Source organism: Diabrotica virgifera, chromosome 1 (assembly GCF_917563875.1).
Source record: "Diabrotica virgifera virgifera chromosome 1, PGI_DIABVI_V3a".
Taxonomy (NCBI): Eukaryota; Metazoa; Arthropoda; class Insecta; order Coleoptera; family Chrysomelidae; genus Diabrotica; species Diabrotica virgifera.
Genome location: NC_065443.1, coordinates 301307466 through 301326324, shown reverse-complemented (window position 1 = coordinate 301326324; position 18859 = coordinate 301307466). Strand labels below are relative to the sequence as shown.

Sequence of the window (18859 nt, the reverse complement as noted above, 5' to 3'; positions counted from 1 at the left end):
TAATACAAATAATAACTAATATTTTAAATAGTGAAATTACAAATTATTTTCAAAAAATATAATATAAATACAATAACAATAAATTTAGAAAATCATTTTCTAAAATCTACCACTAGCTACATAAACAAAAAAAAACTAAGGTAAATAATGCAAAAATATAATTTAAAGATAAATATGCTTAATGACGATTGAAGACACTATCTGGTTGGTAACCGATACAAGCTAGAAAATCATTCACAGATTTTTGGTTCTCTTCAGTCTTTTCTTGGTTCAGATAAATCCTTACAGATCTAAAGACTCTTCTATCTGTGATGTGTTCGTAGACTATTTCCTTGGAGTTTTTCTCGAAGACTGAGTTGTTAAGGACCGGAAGGCATTCGAAAACTTTCTAAAAAGAAGACAAAATACATTTATTATATGTATAATTGCACATTTTTTTAATAATTTTTTAACAAAACTGCTACTAGAAGAAGTAAAAAAGAGGTAAGTAAAGCCAAAATGAGATGCAGAATGAAGACTGCGATAACCAAGAAAATTTTATGGGTACCGTAAGAAGTAAAGAAATCTGAAAAACAATTAGAAGAGTTAGAAAAACAGATAGAAAAGAACGCAGTAGATTAACTTTAATATCCCCCGAATTGTGGGTCGATTATTATGAACAAATACTGACAGAGAATCGAACAGTATTCCGAGACAATGGTTAGGAAAAATATAAAATTTCCTAGTGCGAAGAAACGAATAAAGCCAGAAGAAATTAAAGAAAAACACGCCAACGTTATGAAAACTGAGAAGGCTACAGAACCAGGGGGAGTAACTTTAGAGATGATTAAATATGGCCCTGATAAACCAGTGAAGTGAAGAGCTACCTCCAGAATGGAAAATAGCATATCTTAGCAATCTCTACAAAAATCAATGCGACAAAAAGGATTGTAAGAAATACCGAGGGCTTAGTGTAACCCAACTCAATCTGTAGAATGTAAAGTAAGATAATTAAAAAGTTGAAAGATTGATTAATTTATTATATACACACTTGAATAAACAAAGGAAGTGAAATATAATAGGTATATCAAAGTGTTTAAGAAATAATTTATTTCTATATCTGAGAGTTTCGAGAAAATTGTCATCATCCGAGCTCATTCGACTGACCCAAGTCACCTAGGAGAGACAAACCTGTCAGTCAGCTATCTCTCCTACATAGGCCAAAATCGTTGGGTGATACACCTACGTCATGAAAAAATGTATTTGTAACGTTTATGTGGCATTTTTTCTCTATTTTTTCTTGGAGATTGTACGGAGGACAAAACAATTCAATAGCATACAATGATTATGCATTTTAATGCAGATTAATATTATTAAGATGCTCATGCATATACCTCAAGTAGTGGTACTCTTTTCTAATTAACCATTAGCTCGGATGATGACAATTTTGTTGAAAGCGCTCAGCTAAAGAAATAAATTACTTCTTACACACTTTGATATACTATTTTTTCACTTTCTTTAGATAATTAAAAGCCGAGTTGAATATTGTTGGGAAAACGCTGAAGATCAGAGTGGCTTTTGTACTGGTCGTTCTTGTACACGCAATATGTTCTGTCTAAAGCAAACAATAGAAAAGCGCTTGGAACACAATATGGAGACGCACATGGCATTTATTCATCTTCAAAAGATGTATAATATTGTACCATGAGCCAAGCTATAGCAGGGCTAGAAGAGGAAAATTCTACGGATTTCCATTATTACTTTGAGGAAGTTATACGACGATATGACGAGTTCAACAAAGATTGGACAAAAAGTGACAAAAAGATAAAGGCGATCAAAGGACTTCGCCAAGGCTGTTGCATTGCATCTTGCACCTATGCTCTTTAATTTATTTGGAGGGTGGTTTTTGATGTTTGGAAAAGAGAATGTCGTCATGGAAACCGCAATATGTCGTATGTCCAAAAATCAAAGTTTTCAGGAGGGACAAAAAACTGTTCCAACATGTCATTATGCTTCCAATTTATTTCTTAAATGCTTAAACATTATTTATTTTACCTTAGAATGATAATGGTGTATTTTTTTTTTCAAAATGTATTGCTTTATTTGATTTATGTTGACATATGACCTTTTGTGTACAAATTTTTTTTCAATTTTCGTTGACATACGACCTTTTCTCAGGTGTTTTAAAAATGAATGGTATGTACCTATGTAGGTAAAGAAAAACAAAACCAACTTGCTAAAAATCTCTTTAATTTTTGTAAAAATATTTTAAAAAAAGACAAACTAATAAAAAATACAATTTAAAAAAATACAAATACAAATGGACGCGCTTAGAAGAAGCTGCAGAATATCTAAACTGCAGCATATCCCAAACGAAGAAATAAAAGAAAGAATGGAAGTAGAAAAGGATATTATAGACAGAATAGAACAAAAAAGATTAATATGGTACGGGCATGTCCAGAGAATGGGACCAACAAGATGGCCCAAGAAAATGATCCAGTATGTACCACCCGAGAGAAGAAAAAGAGGCAGACCGAAGAGAACATGGATACAAGACGTAGAGAAAGCAATGAACAGTAGACAACTCAACGAGGAAGATATTCGTGACCGAAAAGCATGGCGAATAGGATGCGGGAAACGGCGAATGCTGTAGAACACCCGATATATATATACAAATACAATTAAAAGTAAAAAAATACAATTTAAAACAATTTAAAATATTTTAAAATCCTAATATTGTTTAGAAAGTTTTGAAACTGTTAATTAGCTTACTTTTTGTGTGGTAGAGTTTCATAAAAGTTTCGGTAATCTTCTGGTATAAGTTTTTTTAGCTCTTGAAGGTGTTCAAACTTACTTCTTTCAATTGGGCAGGGTCGGTCATATAACTTCGGCCTAATGGTGCTGTGGCTTATTGAACGTCGTGGACGACATGGTAATGGTGCCCAATCGTCGCTAAATGCAAGTTTATAATTGATTACCTTCTCCGGGGTATACTGGAGGGCCACAAGGTCATTAACACAGGGATCTCCTGCTTTATACCCTGGCCGAATACTGGTATAGTAATCAGAATTAAACTCTTCAAAGTCGTTGTAGCTCAAATAATAAGTTTTGAATGGCTGGTCAGGTCTTGCTGATTGTATAATTGGAATGTAGTCTGCAGGAAGGAACACTTGCTTTCGATGCTTTAGCTTAGTTTCAATTGCGGAATGGCATCCATCTACTTCCATGTGGGTGTGGCCCACCTCAAGATACTTTTGTTCAATAATTAACCTGTACTTCATGCTCAAGTCTAATAGGGCATTAGACAGTTTGGTATTCCTATTTTGGTAACCACACCCATCACTCCATATAACTATTTTTTGTGGAATAGTCTGGGCCTGAGCTAATTCATTTGAGATAAACTTAGTTGCTATAGAAGCAAAGACATCGCTATCCAACCCACCATTTCCTTCGTGCCAAACATAGCACGAAATATCTTTTGATGACAAATTATAATAAACCTGATTGTGGACTTTTAATTTAGTTTTATAATAATTTGCTGCCGCATTTAAACGTGGTGCCAGAAGCACAGCTTGTAGGTCAACTGTATAAGATCTGACTTCGCCACTATTTTTAAGGGCTTTGCTTTTGTCAGCCTCTTTTTCAGCAATTGCTTCTTGTTTTTTTTAATATGCTTTGCATACGATTCTTTGTCCAGAGTTCCAGCTCCATGCATGGTACATTCATTACATTGATCTTTTTTTGGTGTGTAAAATGCTAGGTTCATATTGTCCATAATTTTTTTTAAAGTTGTCCTCGATACTTTAGTTTTTCCTAAACCCTTAAATATTGACACATATTTTCGATAAAAGTCTCTCATACTACCCCAGACTGGCTCTAGGTATAATTTATCAGAAGAGGCGCGGCAGTAATGCGATTCAACCTTTGCCAGAGAGTTCAGCCACTCCTTTAATTCTATAATCGCGTTTTCTGAGGCAGAAATATTCTCTACAGATGTGCTTGCCTGAGAGCTACTGGTTTCAGGAGGTTTCACCCAATCACGTAATGGTCTTTCCCCAATGCTTATTGTGTGCATAAACATTTGTTTACAAACTTGTTTCTTAACTTTGCCCCTATTCCCATCACTCATTGAAAAATAAAAACGGAAGGTCGTTTTTTTTCTCGAGACATCAATACTGTCATTTCTTTTGTATTTTGGCTCAGAATGCAATACATTGTTTTTTATATAAGTTTTTTTAGAGTCCCAGTTGGGTAAAGCCCAGAATTCTGAGAAAAGACGACTGCGTTCTTCATCGTTGATTTGGTCACAAAAAAAACTTTGTCTTGGTCCCCCCTTTTTCATGCGAGTGTGCCCCCTACAACGAGGACCAATTTTCTTCTCGTCTATTTGTTTGATTTGTTTATATTTTCCAGAGGCATCCTTTTTGAAACCAACATAGGATTTCCCAAATAAGCGCATCTCTGCGTTTTTTTGTCTTTTATACTCGTTGCCGTTCCTCTTTCCCCTACGTTTTTTCCTTTTACTAGCAGTTTCTTCAGTAGCTGATTGTTCATTATTTTCAGCTTGGAGGACGCTGGCTACTCGTATTGAATCATCCGATTCAATGGATGCAGTCGAATTGTTACTAGGAGGTTGTGAATCATCCGATTCAATGGATGCAGTCGAATTGCTACTGGGAGGTTGGTACTGTTCATCAGAATCACTGTTGAAATTAGAATTGCTGGAAATAACTGACGAAATTTCATGAACTGGTACCTCCAATTCTTGGTACTGCAATGTTTCAACATTCTCATTAAGTGTTGGTGGTTGATCTCCTGTTATTTGTATTTCCAAAGGTTGACTAAAAAACAATCCAGCTTCTTGGTCAGAAACGTTCTCAAGCAAAATAATATTATTTTCATCCATACCAAGTAACTCTAATGGACCCAAATTTTCTAGTGTCGCCCGTTCAGAATGACCTTCATTTACAACTTCCATTGGTCCATCCTGAGCTTGACTTGGTCCCGAGGCAACAGTAGCTTCACAGTTTTCTAAAACAAATAATTATTCAGAAAATTAATGATACCACCACTCGATTGAAGCGCAATCAGTTCTACTTTAGTGACTGATAACAATAAAACTTAACAACTGTACTTACCCAAATCATCTTTAGTTCTTTTCTTTTGTATTGCAAGATTCATTAAGTATTTTCCACGGCTTTGTCCAAACATCTTATTTAATAATTTTTTCCACTCTCCAACTATTCTGCAAAAGATAAAAATATGTCGTATGTCAAATTGGTGTCCAAAATTATAGATGCAAAACGTTGTATGTCATAAATCAACCTTTAAAATTATACTTCAAAACAACGTGAATGTAAAAATATCAACATGCTACTTGTTAAAAGCCTTAACATTTATAATTTTGCTATAATTGAGATTTAGCTCCCTCGATAAAACAATCAATTTGATTAAATTTTAAAATTTAGGTTAGGATCAACATGCGTTTTTACCAGAAAACGAAAAAATTCGACGTGAAAGTGATAAATTAAAGTAAAATGATATTAGTGAGTATAAAATTACTTACCTTTAATGTTTTTATTGAAGAACAACTATAGGTAATATAAACAATAACAATAAAACTTGAAATGTAGTGACATACAACAACTTACACTGACCAAAATGGAAGGGAACAAACAAAACTCATCACAGACTGTGGCATACAACTATTTGTCGTAACCAAATATCAAGCAGATGTCAGACCGACTTATTGCAAAGGGGGGGATACTGAGCTTCTGATTGGTTTACTGACATAATACCTATTACATGTTGTGCAGATCAACAAGTTGGCCATAGAGGTGCAATAAAAAAAATTTATTTTTTGACATACGACATATTGCGGTTTCCATGACGATGTGAACCTGTGGGCGTTAAAATTGGAGATCATAAACTGTACAGTTTTCATTTTGCGGACGATCAAGTAATACTTGCAGACGATCAAGACGATATCCACTATATGTTGCGAAAAATAGAGGAAGAATATACTAAGTGAGGTTTATTAATTAATTCATTACATACAGAATATGTAGTAGTGACAGGTAAAGAAAGGCAGTAAGAACTAAGATGCATACAAATCGAAAATACTGATAGCTATAAATATCTAGGTGTAAGTATTACAAACGATGGTCGGAATACAAAAGAAATAGCTACTAGAAGCAATTTTTTACTAGAAGCAATAATTTAGCAATGAATGAAACTACAGAATACAAAAGGTTGAACTGGTATGGCTATGTCGAAAGGATGAAAGATCAAATCTGGACAAAGAGAATGTTACCGTTACAGTAAATCCCCGTCTACCGCACGAGAAAGGGAAGACCAAGAAGATCGTGGAGAAAAGAGGTAAATGACGCAATGGAGGGTAGGGGTTCACAAGCCAATGAATTATGCATCTGAAGAGCAACGGGTTGCCATTCAAACACCTCATTTTTTGGTAAAACATCCTAAAACTGTTTGTTACTAGAAGGACTCACTAATAAAACGGATTAATGGGTGGTTGTTAATGAAAAACTGATACCTACACTAGTAGTAGGCGTGGATCCCGCGTACCGAAAAATGTTGATTAAAAGCAAGCTGAAAATTTGTTAATAGCTTAACGAAAAACTTTGATGTATGAGAACACTGGAACAGGGAAAGTTTTGGATCGTGGAACAGGTTAAAAATTTGGAACGTCGCCTACGAAAACGTCCCATCTATTTTGTCGGAGAGAACTTCCAATGAATTTATTACCCTTTTATTAAACTCTCATACAAAAATTAGACTAGAATTTATCACCAACTGGGCGTTTTATTAAGTCCGACACGTAGAACATGTCAAATGACAGGAATTATGTTGGTGATAATTAGCAGTCTGATTTTTGCATGAGAGTTTAATGAAAGGGTAACAGTAACAAATCAATCGGAAGTTCTGTCCGACAAAATAAATGGGACGTTTTCGTAGTCTGCCGTTCCAAATTTTTAACCTGTTCCACAATATTAAAACTTATCCTGTTCCAGTGTTCCCATGCATCAAAGTTTGTCCGACTAGACACCGTTAAGCTATTGACAAATTTTCAGCTTGCTAATAATCAAATTTATTTTAGTACGCGAGATCCAGGCCTATAGCTTTATTTCCTCAGCAAATCTAAAATATATCAAAGTATTTAATTTCACTGAATACTTACCTTCATTTGATAAAACTCAAGTCCATCATTATTTAGTGACATACAAATGTTAAATTGTGATATTTTGCCCAAATCGCTATGTGATTCATCTAACCATTTCCTTATATTCTGGCATAATTCCTCGGAAGAATCTTTGGTATCGAGGTTCAAACCATCATTTTCCGATATAGAGTTGGTGGTAATAATATCTTTGCAGTAAGGGAATAACTCTCTTACTTCTGCTACAACCTTGTGACCCCAGCAGCTTTTTTCGGAAGAGACAACTAAAATATTATAAAGTTTAGAATTAGAAAGTAAAAAGATTAGTACCACTCTGATATTGACCACAAAAGTCATAACCACCAAAATCACCAATGAAATAAATCTAGCAGATGAAGAACAAGGCTTAATCATGGACAAAATTATTCTTAAAGTTAAAAACCTGAGTATAGAGTACAGAATGGGCGAAGAAATTATCTCTATAGTACCTATGCTATGCAGATAATGCCATACTTATTGCAGAGAGTGAAGATGACCTTCAGAGACTTTTATATCAATTTAATATAACAGCAAGAAAGTTCAACATAAATATGGTGATAATATCAATATCACCAGATAAAACAAAAAATACGGTAATATCTAAAGATCCAATAAGGTGCAATCTGGAAGTGGAGAGCAAAGTAATCCAACAAAAAAGAAGTATTAGCTACCTGGGAGTACTAATGTACAGTTATAGTGATACAGAAGCGGAAGTTGCCCAACAAATAAACAAAGCCAACAGAATAGCAGGATGTCTTAAACACACTATGTATATGGCGCAACATACATCTACGGACAGAAACAAAGGCCAAGATTTATAGGACAGTAGTTAGGCCAATTATGACTTACACTGCGGAAATAAAACCTGGTACCACAAGGAAAAAAAGACTGATGGAGACTTGTGAAGTAAAATAGTCCGAGATATCACAGGAAAACCATTATGGGACAGAGAACGTAGCACAAACCTCAGGCAAAGCTGTAATAAAGAAAACATAAATGACTGGACACTGAAAAGAAAAAAGAATGGTATAGCCATATAAGCAGAATGGGAGAAAGAAGACTAGTAAAGATAGCAAGAGACAGATCACCAGACGGCCGAAGGAGTATAGGATGGCCAAGGAAGTGATGGAGTGACAACCTGGATCTCCGTGAGATGGCGCGAAGATGGAACAGGCGCGAGCCTATTAAAGAAGCAGGAAGAAGAAGAAAAAGAAGAAGAACAAGAAGAATAATTAGAATCCTGGATCAAGTAACCATCTGGCAAATGTTCTTCTTGATGAATTTTTATTGAAGGAAAAGTCCGAAATATATTTTTTGACTAGGGGGATTAACAAAAAAATAGGAAAAATTATATCGAAGCAGTATAATAACAGATGCCTACCTAGACAAATATTAATAGTCACATTAAATAAAATTAATTGAAATAAAAATTATTTTTTAAAAGCCGTGTCAAATTAAAAAAAATTTATTATGTACTAGGTATATTAATTTATAATTATTTTTCGTACTTCCGGGCCTAAAGTGACAACTTCACTCCCTTGTGACAGGTACTAAAGTGTCACATTTAATCCCTCCGGGATTAAATATTGACGAAACTCCCGGAACGATTAAATCACAAACAAACGAATTTAAGGGATATTTTATTGAAAAATATAATTAATTAGAATGGTAATTAACGTTAATATTCAAATTAATATTGTGACAGTTCGTCATATTGACCAGTCTTTCCTGGGTTAATGCAGCAGGTAACTGACGAGTAACAGATAGGTCCTTTTCATATTGAACTGGTGTTTGTTTCGAAGATCCTGCGGAAACAGGAAGCGAGAATGAGGACTGTGGCATAACTATAGTGGACGAATCGGCGACTTGACCAAATATTTTATCTGAAATTTTTTGTTTATTTTTAATAGACGATTCAATATATCCCTCGGCCACGTTGGAGGATTTCCATCCTCCATGTCTCTTCAGCACGTCTATTGTTGCTCCCGAATCAGCTAACAAAGACGCAGATGTGCGTCTAAAACAATGTCCCGTATAAGACGTCGCATTTTCTAATTTCAAGAAAGCTGCTATTTGCCGTGGAATTGTACCAAACATGTTTTTTCCTACTACTCGCGTAGTACATTCTTTGTTGATGTATTGAACAAAAAATTTTGAATGAGTTGTCCCTGTCTTTCGCAATGCCACATATTTCCGAAATATCGCCACAAAACTGATGGCACTGTTTTCTGAATTTTTGATCACAAAATTTCGGTCAATTTTATTTTTGGTGTTTCTAATCGCAATTAGGAAGGAATCGCCCAAATCTCTCACATCGTCGATTTCTAAATCAACCAACTCTTTTCCACGACAAGCTCCCGCAACGCCCAAAATAAGTGCAACCTACAAAAAAATTGATTTCTTAAAATTTCTGAATATAAACAAATTTCCAAATTTACCTTAAGCATTAAATATTTATCATCCGGAGCCTCCCGTAAGAACTGATCTACCTGCTCAGACGTGAGAATTCTTGACTTCTTTGGCTTAAATCCCTCATTTCTTCTCTTCAAAAAAGCTAATAATTTTGGAAATTTACTTATATCAATATCTTCTCTAATGTTAATAACCGATTTCAGCATTGAGTAATGTGCCCAGAGAGTTGAGGCACAAACCGCTTTTGATTTATCATCGAAGTAGACTAACAGCGCATTTTCAGTAGGTTGTCTCACATTTTTTAAGCGGCACCACTTTTTAAAAGCATCGTACTGCTGCTCGTATAGTTTTCTAGATTTCGGTGGTAACAATTCTTCACCTACTTCGGCTGCTCTTTTATCAATATCAGATACACCTTCTTCACTCATGATACCAATAATTATCAATAACAATGTTTCTTTACAATGACACTAGTAATGACAATGTTTCTAAATTATAACTGTCACAACGCAATGTTACTATGGTAACTTATTTTAAAGACAGTTTATTAAATGAGTTGAAGAGAGAAAAAACTGATTGAAATTATTGAAATAATTAATAAAATCATACCGGAAGTACGAAAAGTATCGTATATACCTTGCGACTGAAGTACATTTAATCCTTCAGGTAAATTATGGCCCTCCCTGCGGTCGGGCCATAAACTTTACCTTCAGGATTAAATGTACTACTTCAGTCCCGCGGTATATAATGTACTATTATGTTTATCTAAATAATATACTTTAGCTAATATAATTTAAAGATGTTTTTCTAAAGCTATTTCCTTGTGGCATTTTTATAATCAACTACATATTTTCAATGGAAAATAAATTAAATTAAATAAAAATTAATTAAATAATTTAAAGAGTTGTTACGAAATATATGTAATTATAAAATTCAATAACTTTTATAGACAAATTTAATTAATCAATTAATTTTTCCGGGATTTTTATCAGTTTAACGGGTTATAATTTTTTATTATTTCACTGCATAATATGCAATTCATAAATTTGATCATAAAATGTAGATTTTTCTGTTTTTAGCTCGTAATGTTTATGAACAATTGAAATCTTATTTATTAAAAAACAAATGCTAACTTGATTTCTATTGGTCATATAAAATTCTTTTTTCTTTCATAATGTGTATTTTTTTTTCACCAGCTTTTCAGTGAGCCTACATTCAAGAGTATGACGTAAAAAATATCAAAGTTATTATATTTGTTTATAACCAAAAAATCAGGTCTCTTTCTGACGGTTTTTTAATAACAATTTTAATAAAATATTAAATTGTTTTTAATATATCTTACAACTAAAGTCTCAAATAATCGATTACGATCTGCTAAATATTTCTAGAGGCGCTGTTAGGGCGAGCACAGTTGTTTAAAAAATTTCTCTCTGTGAAAAACAAATTGAATATTTTATAAACTATTTGGTTGATCCAGTTGAAATTTAGCATATATACTTAAATAACTAGTCAATTGACATAATTTAAAATATTTAAATTATATGTTGTTTTACAATATATAATTGCGCAAAAGTTGCCATTGGTATAGACTTAAAAAAAGCACTAATTATTATTTTTTTATTAATTTGTCTCCCGGTCGCGCAATGCCATCGAAGTTAGCAAAAATTGTGAAAAACCTTAATTTTTCATATATTTTTTTAACAGGCCAGATGGTTTTAATTGCGTTCCTATACCATGAATTGACTACTAAAATCATGTAAAATCAATATAAATGCACTTATTATACATTTGTTTTATATCTTCCGGTCGCGCAACATAATACAAAATGAGTAAAATTAGTAGTTTTTGCAAAATTTCAAAGTGTGACTGTTTGGTACAATTTAATCATACGACTTTTAGAGTTGGTATAGTTTAATTTAATTACAATAATATATTTAAAATCCAAGCATGTAAGATAAATTTTGATATTTAGGTGGAATTCGGTCGCGCAGCTTCGTCAAAAATAGCAGACTACCGAGAGACGAGGCGAAAGTGACGAATGCCAGCGAGGCGTGCGCTACCACAAATAAAGATATATGTGGGAATACCTCTACAATGGAGTATTTGTCCTCTCCATTACAACGAACTGCCATTCCACCACCTTTTTCAACACTTAGATGAAAATACAACAGGCCCAATAGGATATTCCGGACCAATTGGAAAGGCCCTACCTGATTGTGAAAGACTACCACCTATTGATTTTAACCCTATTGATTGTGAGATTCCAAAAGTTGACAAGCGTATTTTTAGCAAGCAGCAATAATTGTACTTGCTTGAGATATCAGAAGTCATCAAGTTAGGTCATTGTTCAGATGACGTGTCAGTGGGTACGTGATCCTATCCCAACGTCAAATTCAAGATGGCTTACTACTGCAAACTGAGATTTGCATTTATACATCAGTGTGTCCAACCCTTCTGAAAATCTGAGAGAGATTGTCACATTCATTCTCAAATGTTATAATATGCCTATGTGGTTTGCCACAAAAATAAACCACAAATTTACAGATGGGCCTAGACATGATTACAAAATCATTGAATATTCAAGGTACTTACCAGAAGAGCTTCTTCAAGTTGTTGATCCTGTTTTACAACGGAATGCTTACTTTGCCCATCCCGAGAATTTACTTTTGGCTATGGTAAATGATGACAGGAACCATATCCGAGAGCTGGGCTTTAGGCGTATCATGAAGGAAAAGTAAGCAATATCTGAAAGTGACTCTATCAGAATCTTTAAACCACCAAACTTAAACTTTGAAGCTAAATAGTATTACGAAATTATCAAATGGGACACCAGTACACTGACTCCCCTTTACTGCTAAGAACATTGACTAATGAAGAGATAAAACAGTATGTGAGCAATGACTTCAAGCCTGTTATGAGTATAGATACTTTGCCATGCCATACACAGGCAGTTGAAAGATGCGTTAAACTAGTGACCGTAGCTTCAAGTACAAGTAGGAAAAATGAAAGAATACCCATGAACGAACATATAAATCACGCTGTATTTTCCTGTCACCGTGTCACACAAAAAATTGGCCAGCGCAAGTACATGTAATAATTATTGCTGTATGGACACAGTTCTAGAGACGGCTATATTAGAAACACATTATTGCATCGCTCAGCGATGCCAACGATTAAAATCAACAACAAAAGGTAGTTTTTCACAATCAGGTAGGTCCTTTCTAATCGGTCCGGATATCCTATAGTGCCTGTTGTATTTCCATTTAAGTGTTGAAAAAGGTGGCGGAATGGCAGTTCGTTCTAATGGAGAAGGCAAGTACTCCATTGCAAAGGTCTTCCCACATGTATCTCTATTTGTGGCTGCTGGAGCTTCGCTGGCATTCGTCACTTTCGCCTCGCCTCTCGGTAGTCTGCTGTTTTTGACGAAGCTGCGCGACCTAATTCCACTTGAATATCAAAATGTATCTTAGATGCTTGGATTTTAAATATATTATTGTAATTGAATCAAACTATAGCTTCTCTAAAAGTCGTATGATTAAATTGTACTAAACAGTCAAACTTTGAAGTTTTGCAAAAACTACCAATTTTACTCATTTTGTATTACGTTGCGCGACCGGAACATATGAAACAAATGTATAATAAGTGCATTTATATTGATTTTACATACTTTTAGTAGTTAATTCATGGTATAGGAACGCAATTAGAACCATCTGGCCCGTTTAAAAAAAATTAAAGAATTAAGGTTTTTCACAATTTTTGCTAACTTCGATGGCATTGCACGACCGAAAGACAAATTAATAAAAAACATAATAATTAGTGATTTTTTCAAGTCTATACCAATGGCAACCTTTGCGCACTATAGCGATCGGAAATAAGAAAAAAAGTTTTTTTCGAACCACTCTATGTTTATGTAACTTCAATATTTACACAATCAAATTAAAGAACTTTTTTAGATCTACAACATTTATTTAAAACATTTTCTCTAAAATACACAAGAAACATTTTATAGTCAAACAGCTGATTTCTTCATTCTTTATAATTTTATTGTTTAAAGAAAACAGAGCAAAATTAGCTGTATGTCTTCACGGAATTATCATCAGTTATCCCTCATTTACCGTTTAGAATAGTGTTTTAATAGTCCGGAAAAAAACCAAAACGTGTAAAAATTCAATAATGAATTAAATTACCGGATTTCCAATGAAATGACCTTGTTTTTGAAAGAATGGTGTATAAAATAAAAATTAAACAAAAACAAAATTATATATATGCTCCAAAATAATACAATATAAAGTTATTAATATTCGTATAAACAAAACAAATATGTATAACAAAATAAAACCAATAATTATTTTATTATAACTAAAAAACAAAATAAAATACTGTTTCTAAATCAATACTTTCAAATTCTTCATCGCCATCGTCAGAAATATAATTCTCTTCATGAACATTAATTGCATATAGTAAGTCTTCACCTTCACCAAATTACATTTCGAGTGATGAGGCTTTTATATTAATGTAGTATTCACAATCTCCAGTATCATTTTTTTTCTGCAAAATTTTCATCCACAATATATATTTTACAGCGAATTGCGAATTGTTACATTGTTACACCGAAGATTTTCAACTCGGGGATTTGTAAGTATGTTCCTCTTTTTTGAATGTATAATGTATATGTTCAAATAATGACTAATTTCTTTAATATCCAGAGGAAGTTAGTACCAATGAAGCAAATGTACTACAACACTTTGTAAGGGCTAATTAGTACAAAGACCTTGCCACCACACTAATGGTTGGTAGTCTATTTTTTCTGCAACTTTCCATAAAAGAGATCTTGACTTCAAGAGGGCTAAAAGGAACTACAACGTTAACTGGATTTTATTGTATCATATGGTCAATGGACCTCTAAATTTGAAAAAACCGCAGAGTGCTACCCTATAAATGGGTGCGTTTTTAAGAAAGGGGTGAATTAGTCCCTAGGCACAGGGTCAATTAGGGTGAGTTCTATGCACTTTTGGTACAAACCCGTCTACAGGAAAATTGTTCCAGGTTAAATTTACTATCCAAATATCACATTTTAAAGGGAAAAATATTTTTTTTACAAAAATATATTCAAAAGAAAAGCAAGAAAAAAACACGAAGGAAATCAATTTTGTTTTTTGCCCCATAACCTTTTTCCACAGGAATGTAGGTATAGGCATTACTTCAGTGAAAAATAACTTTCGTCCTTCCTCTTTAAAACAAAGTTTGGTAAAAGTCTCTAGGATTAATAGTTTCCGAAATAGGATTTTTCAAATTTCTCCGCTCACAGCATTTTTGGGTCATTTTCCCTATTATTTCGCAAACATTGTTCTGTAACTTTTTTCTACGTATCTCTAGGTATATGCAATGGTACATTTAGTAGAAAGAGAAGTTAATTACCTTTAAAACAGTCTATTGTATAAGGATATGCGGCTCTTTTTAAGTAAGTTATGCTTTTTCAAGGTTGTATACTTTTAATGATTTTTGATATTTTTAATGATTATTTTTTAAATTTCTCATTCTGACTGTTTTTCTTGTACATTTTGGTACCTATATACATTGTGGAATAAAAAAAGCTTATTTTCTTTTCTTTAAAATGGTGTACTGCAAAAAATTCTAGGACTATTTTTAAACAAGGTATCCCTAGGATATCCAAAGGTATCCGTATTTTGAGAAAAATTTAAAATTTTTTAATTTTTTTCAATTAAAAAAATATAATTGCATATTATAACATAATTTTTAATTCCAAATAACTTTGCACAATAACACTTTTCGATATTGTGAAATATAAAGGTACTTTACTCTTGAGCGAAATTTATATTTTTTAACATACCTATAAAAATTTATAAAAATGCCACAAGGAAATAGCTTCAGAACAACATTAACATACCTAGTTAACTATTGATAAAATTTCATATCTGATGATTGCATCTTAGGTTTTAGACTATTAGTCCAGAAAGCTACTGCGCATCTGCTAGGAAAAATAGTCTGATTCGGATTTTTTGCACAATCTTACTCAAAAAGGACTCCTTTTAACAAATTTGCATGTTGCCAGGACCAAAAGGTGGTCAAAAATTTTTTAAACGTTTTTTTTTGTTTTTATCCTAAAATTATTTTTTTTACATGGAAAAAAGTTTTTTTAGGTTTTTTGGATCATTCCAAGCAGAAAAGGTCTTTAGTGACTTTTCTCTAAAAATCATAGTTTTTGACATATAAGCGATTAAAAATGGAAAAATTGCGGAATCGGCCATTTTTAACCCTCAAAAACTATGTGAAAAACTGAAAATTTGAATGTTGCCAAGATAGGTAGATATTGTTTAAACATCGATTGATGAAATCCCGAAGAGCTTTTTGCAATACAATATTCAAAACTCCTTTGTTTTTTAATTGCTAATCAAGCGTGCGCGACACTATTTTCCACCGACAGTATGGTGCAAATGAAAGGAATACATTCGTTATTTCGTAAACCGGCGACTTTAAGGAAAAATCCTGAAACAGGTCGATTTTTATTTTTAAGTTATGATATTGTGGCATATATGGTATACTAGTGACGTCATCCATATGGACGTGATTACGTAATCGATGATTTTTTAAATGAGAATAGGGGTCGTGTGCTAGCTCATTTGAAAGGTTCTTCAATTCTCTATTCAGTAATATAAACATTTACATAATTGTTTATACAGGGTGTCCAAAAAATTTTTATTAAATTAAATTATTTGACAAAAAAAGAAGTAGAAGGACACCCTGTATAAATAATTATGTAAATGTTTACATTACTGAATAGAGAATTGAAGAACCTTTCAAATGAGCTACCACACGACCCCTATTCTCATTTAAAAAATCTTCGATTACGTCATCACGCCCAGACGGATGACGTCACTAATATACCATATATGCCACAATATCATAACTTAAAAATAAAAATCGACCTATTTCGGGTTTTTTCCTTAAAGCCGCCGGTTTACGAAATAACGAATTTATTCCTTTCATTTGCACCATACTGTCGGTGGAAAATAGTGTCGCGCACGCTTGATTAGCAATTAAAAAACAAAGGAGTTTTTAATATTGTATTGCAAAAAACTCTTCGGGATTTCATCAATCGTTGTTTAAAGAATATCTACCTACCTTGGCAACATTCAAATTTTCAGTTTTTCACATAGTTATTTAGAGTTAAAAATGGCCGATTTCGCAATTTTTCAATTTTTAATCGCTTATATGTCAAAAACTATCATTTTTAGAGAAAAGTCACTAAAGACCTTTTCTGTTTGGAATGATCCAAAGAACCTAAAAAAACTTTTTTCCATGCAAGAAAAATAATTTTATAAAAAAAACAAAAAAAAAACGTTTAAAAAATTTTTGACCACCTTTTGGTCCTGGCAACATGCAAATTTGTTAAAAGGAGTCCTTTCTGAGTAAGATTGTGCAAAAAATCCGAATTAGAATATTTTTTCTAGCGGATGCGCAGTGGCTTTCTGGACTATATGCAGAGCATTTTATAAGGGATAATTTTTTTTCAAAAAGTTAATAATAAAAAATTTTCTATATGGTTCCAACTTAGTGGGACCTATTCCATGTGAATATGTCACATTTTGAAAAAGCACACCTTGTTTAAAAATAGTCCTAGAATTTTTAACAGTAAACCATTTTAAAGCAAAGAAAATAAGCTTTCTTTTTATCCGACAATGTATATACCTAAATATGCAATAAAAAAAAGTTATAATGAGAAATTTAAAAATAATTGTAAAATATATCAAAAATCAAAAAGCATAAAACTTTGAACAACCATATCTTGCTTAAAAATAGTCATACAGCCTTCTACAATAGACCATTTTAGGGATACATAATTGACTTTTCTTCCTAATAAATAATACACCATTACATATACCTAAAGCTACGTAGAAAAAAGTTGGAGAACAATGTTTGAGAAGTAACAAGGAAAATGGGCCAAAATCGCTGTAAACAGCGAACTTTGAAAAATCATATTTTGGAAAGTATATATGACAGAGACTTCTACTAAACGTCATTTTAAAGAGAAAGGATGAAGTTTTTTTTCTGTGCAGAAATGCCTATACCTATATCTCCGTGGAAAAAAGTTAGGGGGCAAAAAACAAAATTGCCATCTTTCGTGTTTTTGCAAAAAAAATATTTTTGACTTTAAAATGTGATGTTTCGATAGTAAATTTAACCTGGAACAATTTTCCTGTAGACGTGTTTGTACCAAAAGTGCATAGAACTGACCCTAATTTGCCCTGTGCCTAGAGAGTAATTCACCCTTTTCTCAAAAACGCACCCCTTTAAATGGTAGCACTCCGCGGGTTTTTCATATTTAGAGGTCCGTTGACTATATGAAACAGTAAAACCCCGTTAACGTTGTAGTTCCTTTCTAAAATACATAATCAATAGCCTATTAGTAACAATTACACTTGCCTGTAGATTGAGATGAATTGAAATTTGCTGAAAAACTTCCATACAATTTAAACTCTGTTCGTCGGAAAGGTCCTCTTCTCTAAATCAGGGATCCAAAAATATGCAGCTTTATGGATGTCTTTGCAGCAAAAACTTATTCTCTTTTTAAGATGCCCATTATTGATGATTATTTTGTTTTAATGATAACATTATAGGTATACTACATTAAATAAATAGCAAATATGAATTTTTCCGATTCAAACGGGTTTTTTTGAAAAAAAACCGATTTTGTTCCGTTTTTTTACATCGATTAAAAAAATCGGTTTTTTAAAACACTAATTTGGAGCCTACAACGCCCTGTAAAACATTTTTATGTTTGAATTGGATGTTTTTTTTCCAGATTGACTGGGGTATAAAGTAATATACATCATGTTGACATCAAATATCCTTCAAAGGTTACAATTTAGATGTCTGCATATAGTTTGTATTGCTAGTAGTGACGAAATACCACGAAATACTCATTAAACTTAAGTCACAACTTTGCGAAAACTTATAATTACTACACTGCTCCTTACAACTAATCTTACCTGCAATAGAGGCCACTGCAACCGCAACGCATAACAGTTTGCACTCCATGTATATTAGAATCTAGTATAAACACTACCGAGTGGTTTGCTAACAACAAAACAAGTGGCAATAATAACAGTGATATTTTTATATTCCCGACGGCGTTTGTTATTTGTTATCACTTTTAGATTAGAAATGTGGAATTTACTAATGGATCATAATATAAAATCATAATAATTTACATAAGCATGACACATAAAT

At 32.9% G+C, this 18859-nt stretch overlaps 3 protein-coding genes across 3 annotated transcripts in view; 1 reads left to right on the top strand and 2 right to left on the bottom strand.

The window, feature by feature from the left end:
- LOC126879182 (serine/threonine-protein phosphatase rdgC) overlaps positions 1 to 18859 on the top strand; it is a 736378-nt gene that overhangs the window by 70994 nt on the left and 646525 nt on the right. The gene's annotated exons all lie outside the window — the stretch shown is intronic.
- LOC126879192 (uncharacterized) lies at positions 44 to 18791 on the bottom strand. Its single transcript, XM_050642247.1, has 3 exons — positions 18619 to 18791; positions 7178 to 7440; positions 44 to 388 (listed from the first exon to the last, which is right to left on the bottom strand). Exons 1-3 carry the CDS (start codon positions 18665 to 18667, stop codon positions 179 to 181), a joined length of 522 nt encoding a protein of 173 aa, XP_050498204.1. The 5' UTR covers positions 18668 to 18791; the 3' UTR covers positions 44 to 178.
- Positions 3517 to 7158, bottom strand: LOC126879184 (uncharacterized). The gene is made up of 2 exons (XM_050642229.1): positions 5118 to 7158; positions 3517 to 5010 (listed from the first exon to the last, which is right to left on the bottom strand). Exons 1-2 carry the CDS (start codon positions 5188 to 5190, stop codon positions 3527 to 3529), a joined length of 1557 nt encoding a protein of 518 aa, XP_050498186.1. The 5' UTR covers positions 5191 to 7158; the 3' UTR covers positions 3517 to 3526.

Excerpts from the sequence above, each read along its gene's own strand:
- LOC126879192 (XM_050642247.1), bottom strand. The coding sequence starts at position 18,667 with ATGGAGTGCAAACTGTTATGCGTTGCGGTTGCAGTGGCCTCTATTGCA. Across the intron at positions 7,441-18,618 it reads TGCAGTGGCCTCTATTGCAG|TTGTCTCTTCCGAAAAAAGC; the intron begins GTAAGATTAGTT and ends ATAATATTTTAG. Across the intron at positions 389-7,177 it reads TTGAGTTTTATCAAATGAAG|AAAGTTTTCGAATGCCTTCC; the intron begins GTAAGTATTCAG and ends TCTTCTTTTTAG.
- LOC126879184 (XM_050642229.1), bottom strand. The coding sequence starts at position 5,190 with ATGTTTGGACAAAGCCGTGGAAAATACTTAATGAATCTTGCAATACAA. Across the intron at positions 5,011-5,117 it reads AAGAACTAAAGATGATTTGG|AAAACTGTGAAGCTACTGTT; the intron begins GTAAGTACAGTT and ends TATTTGTTTTAG.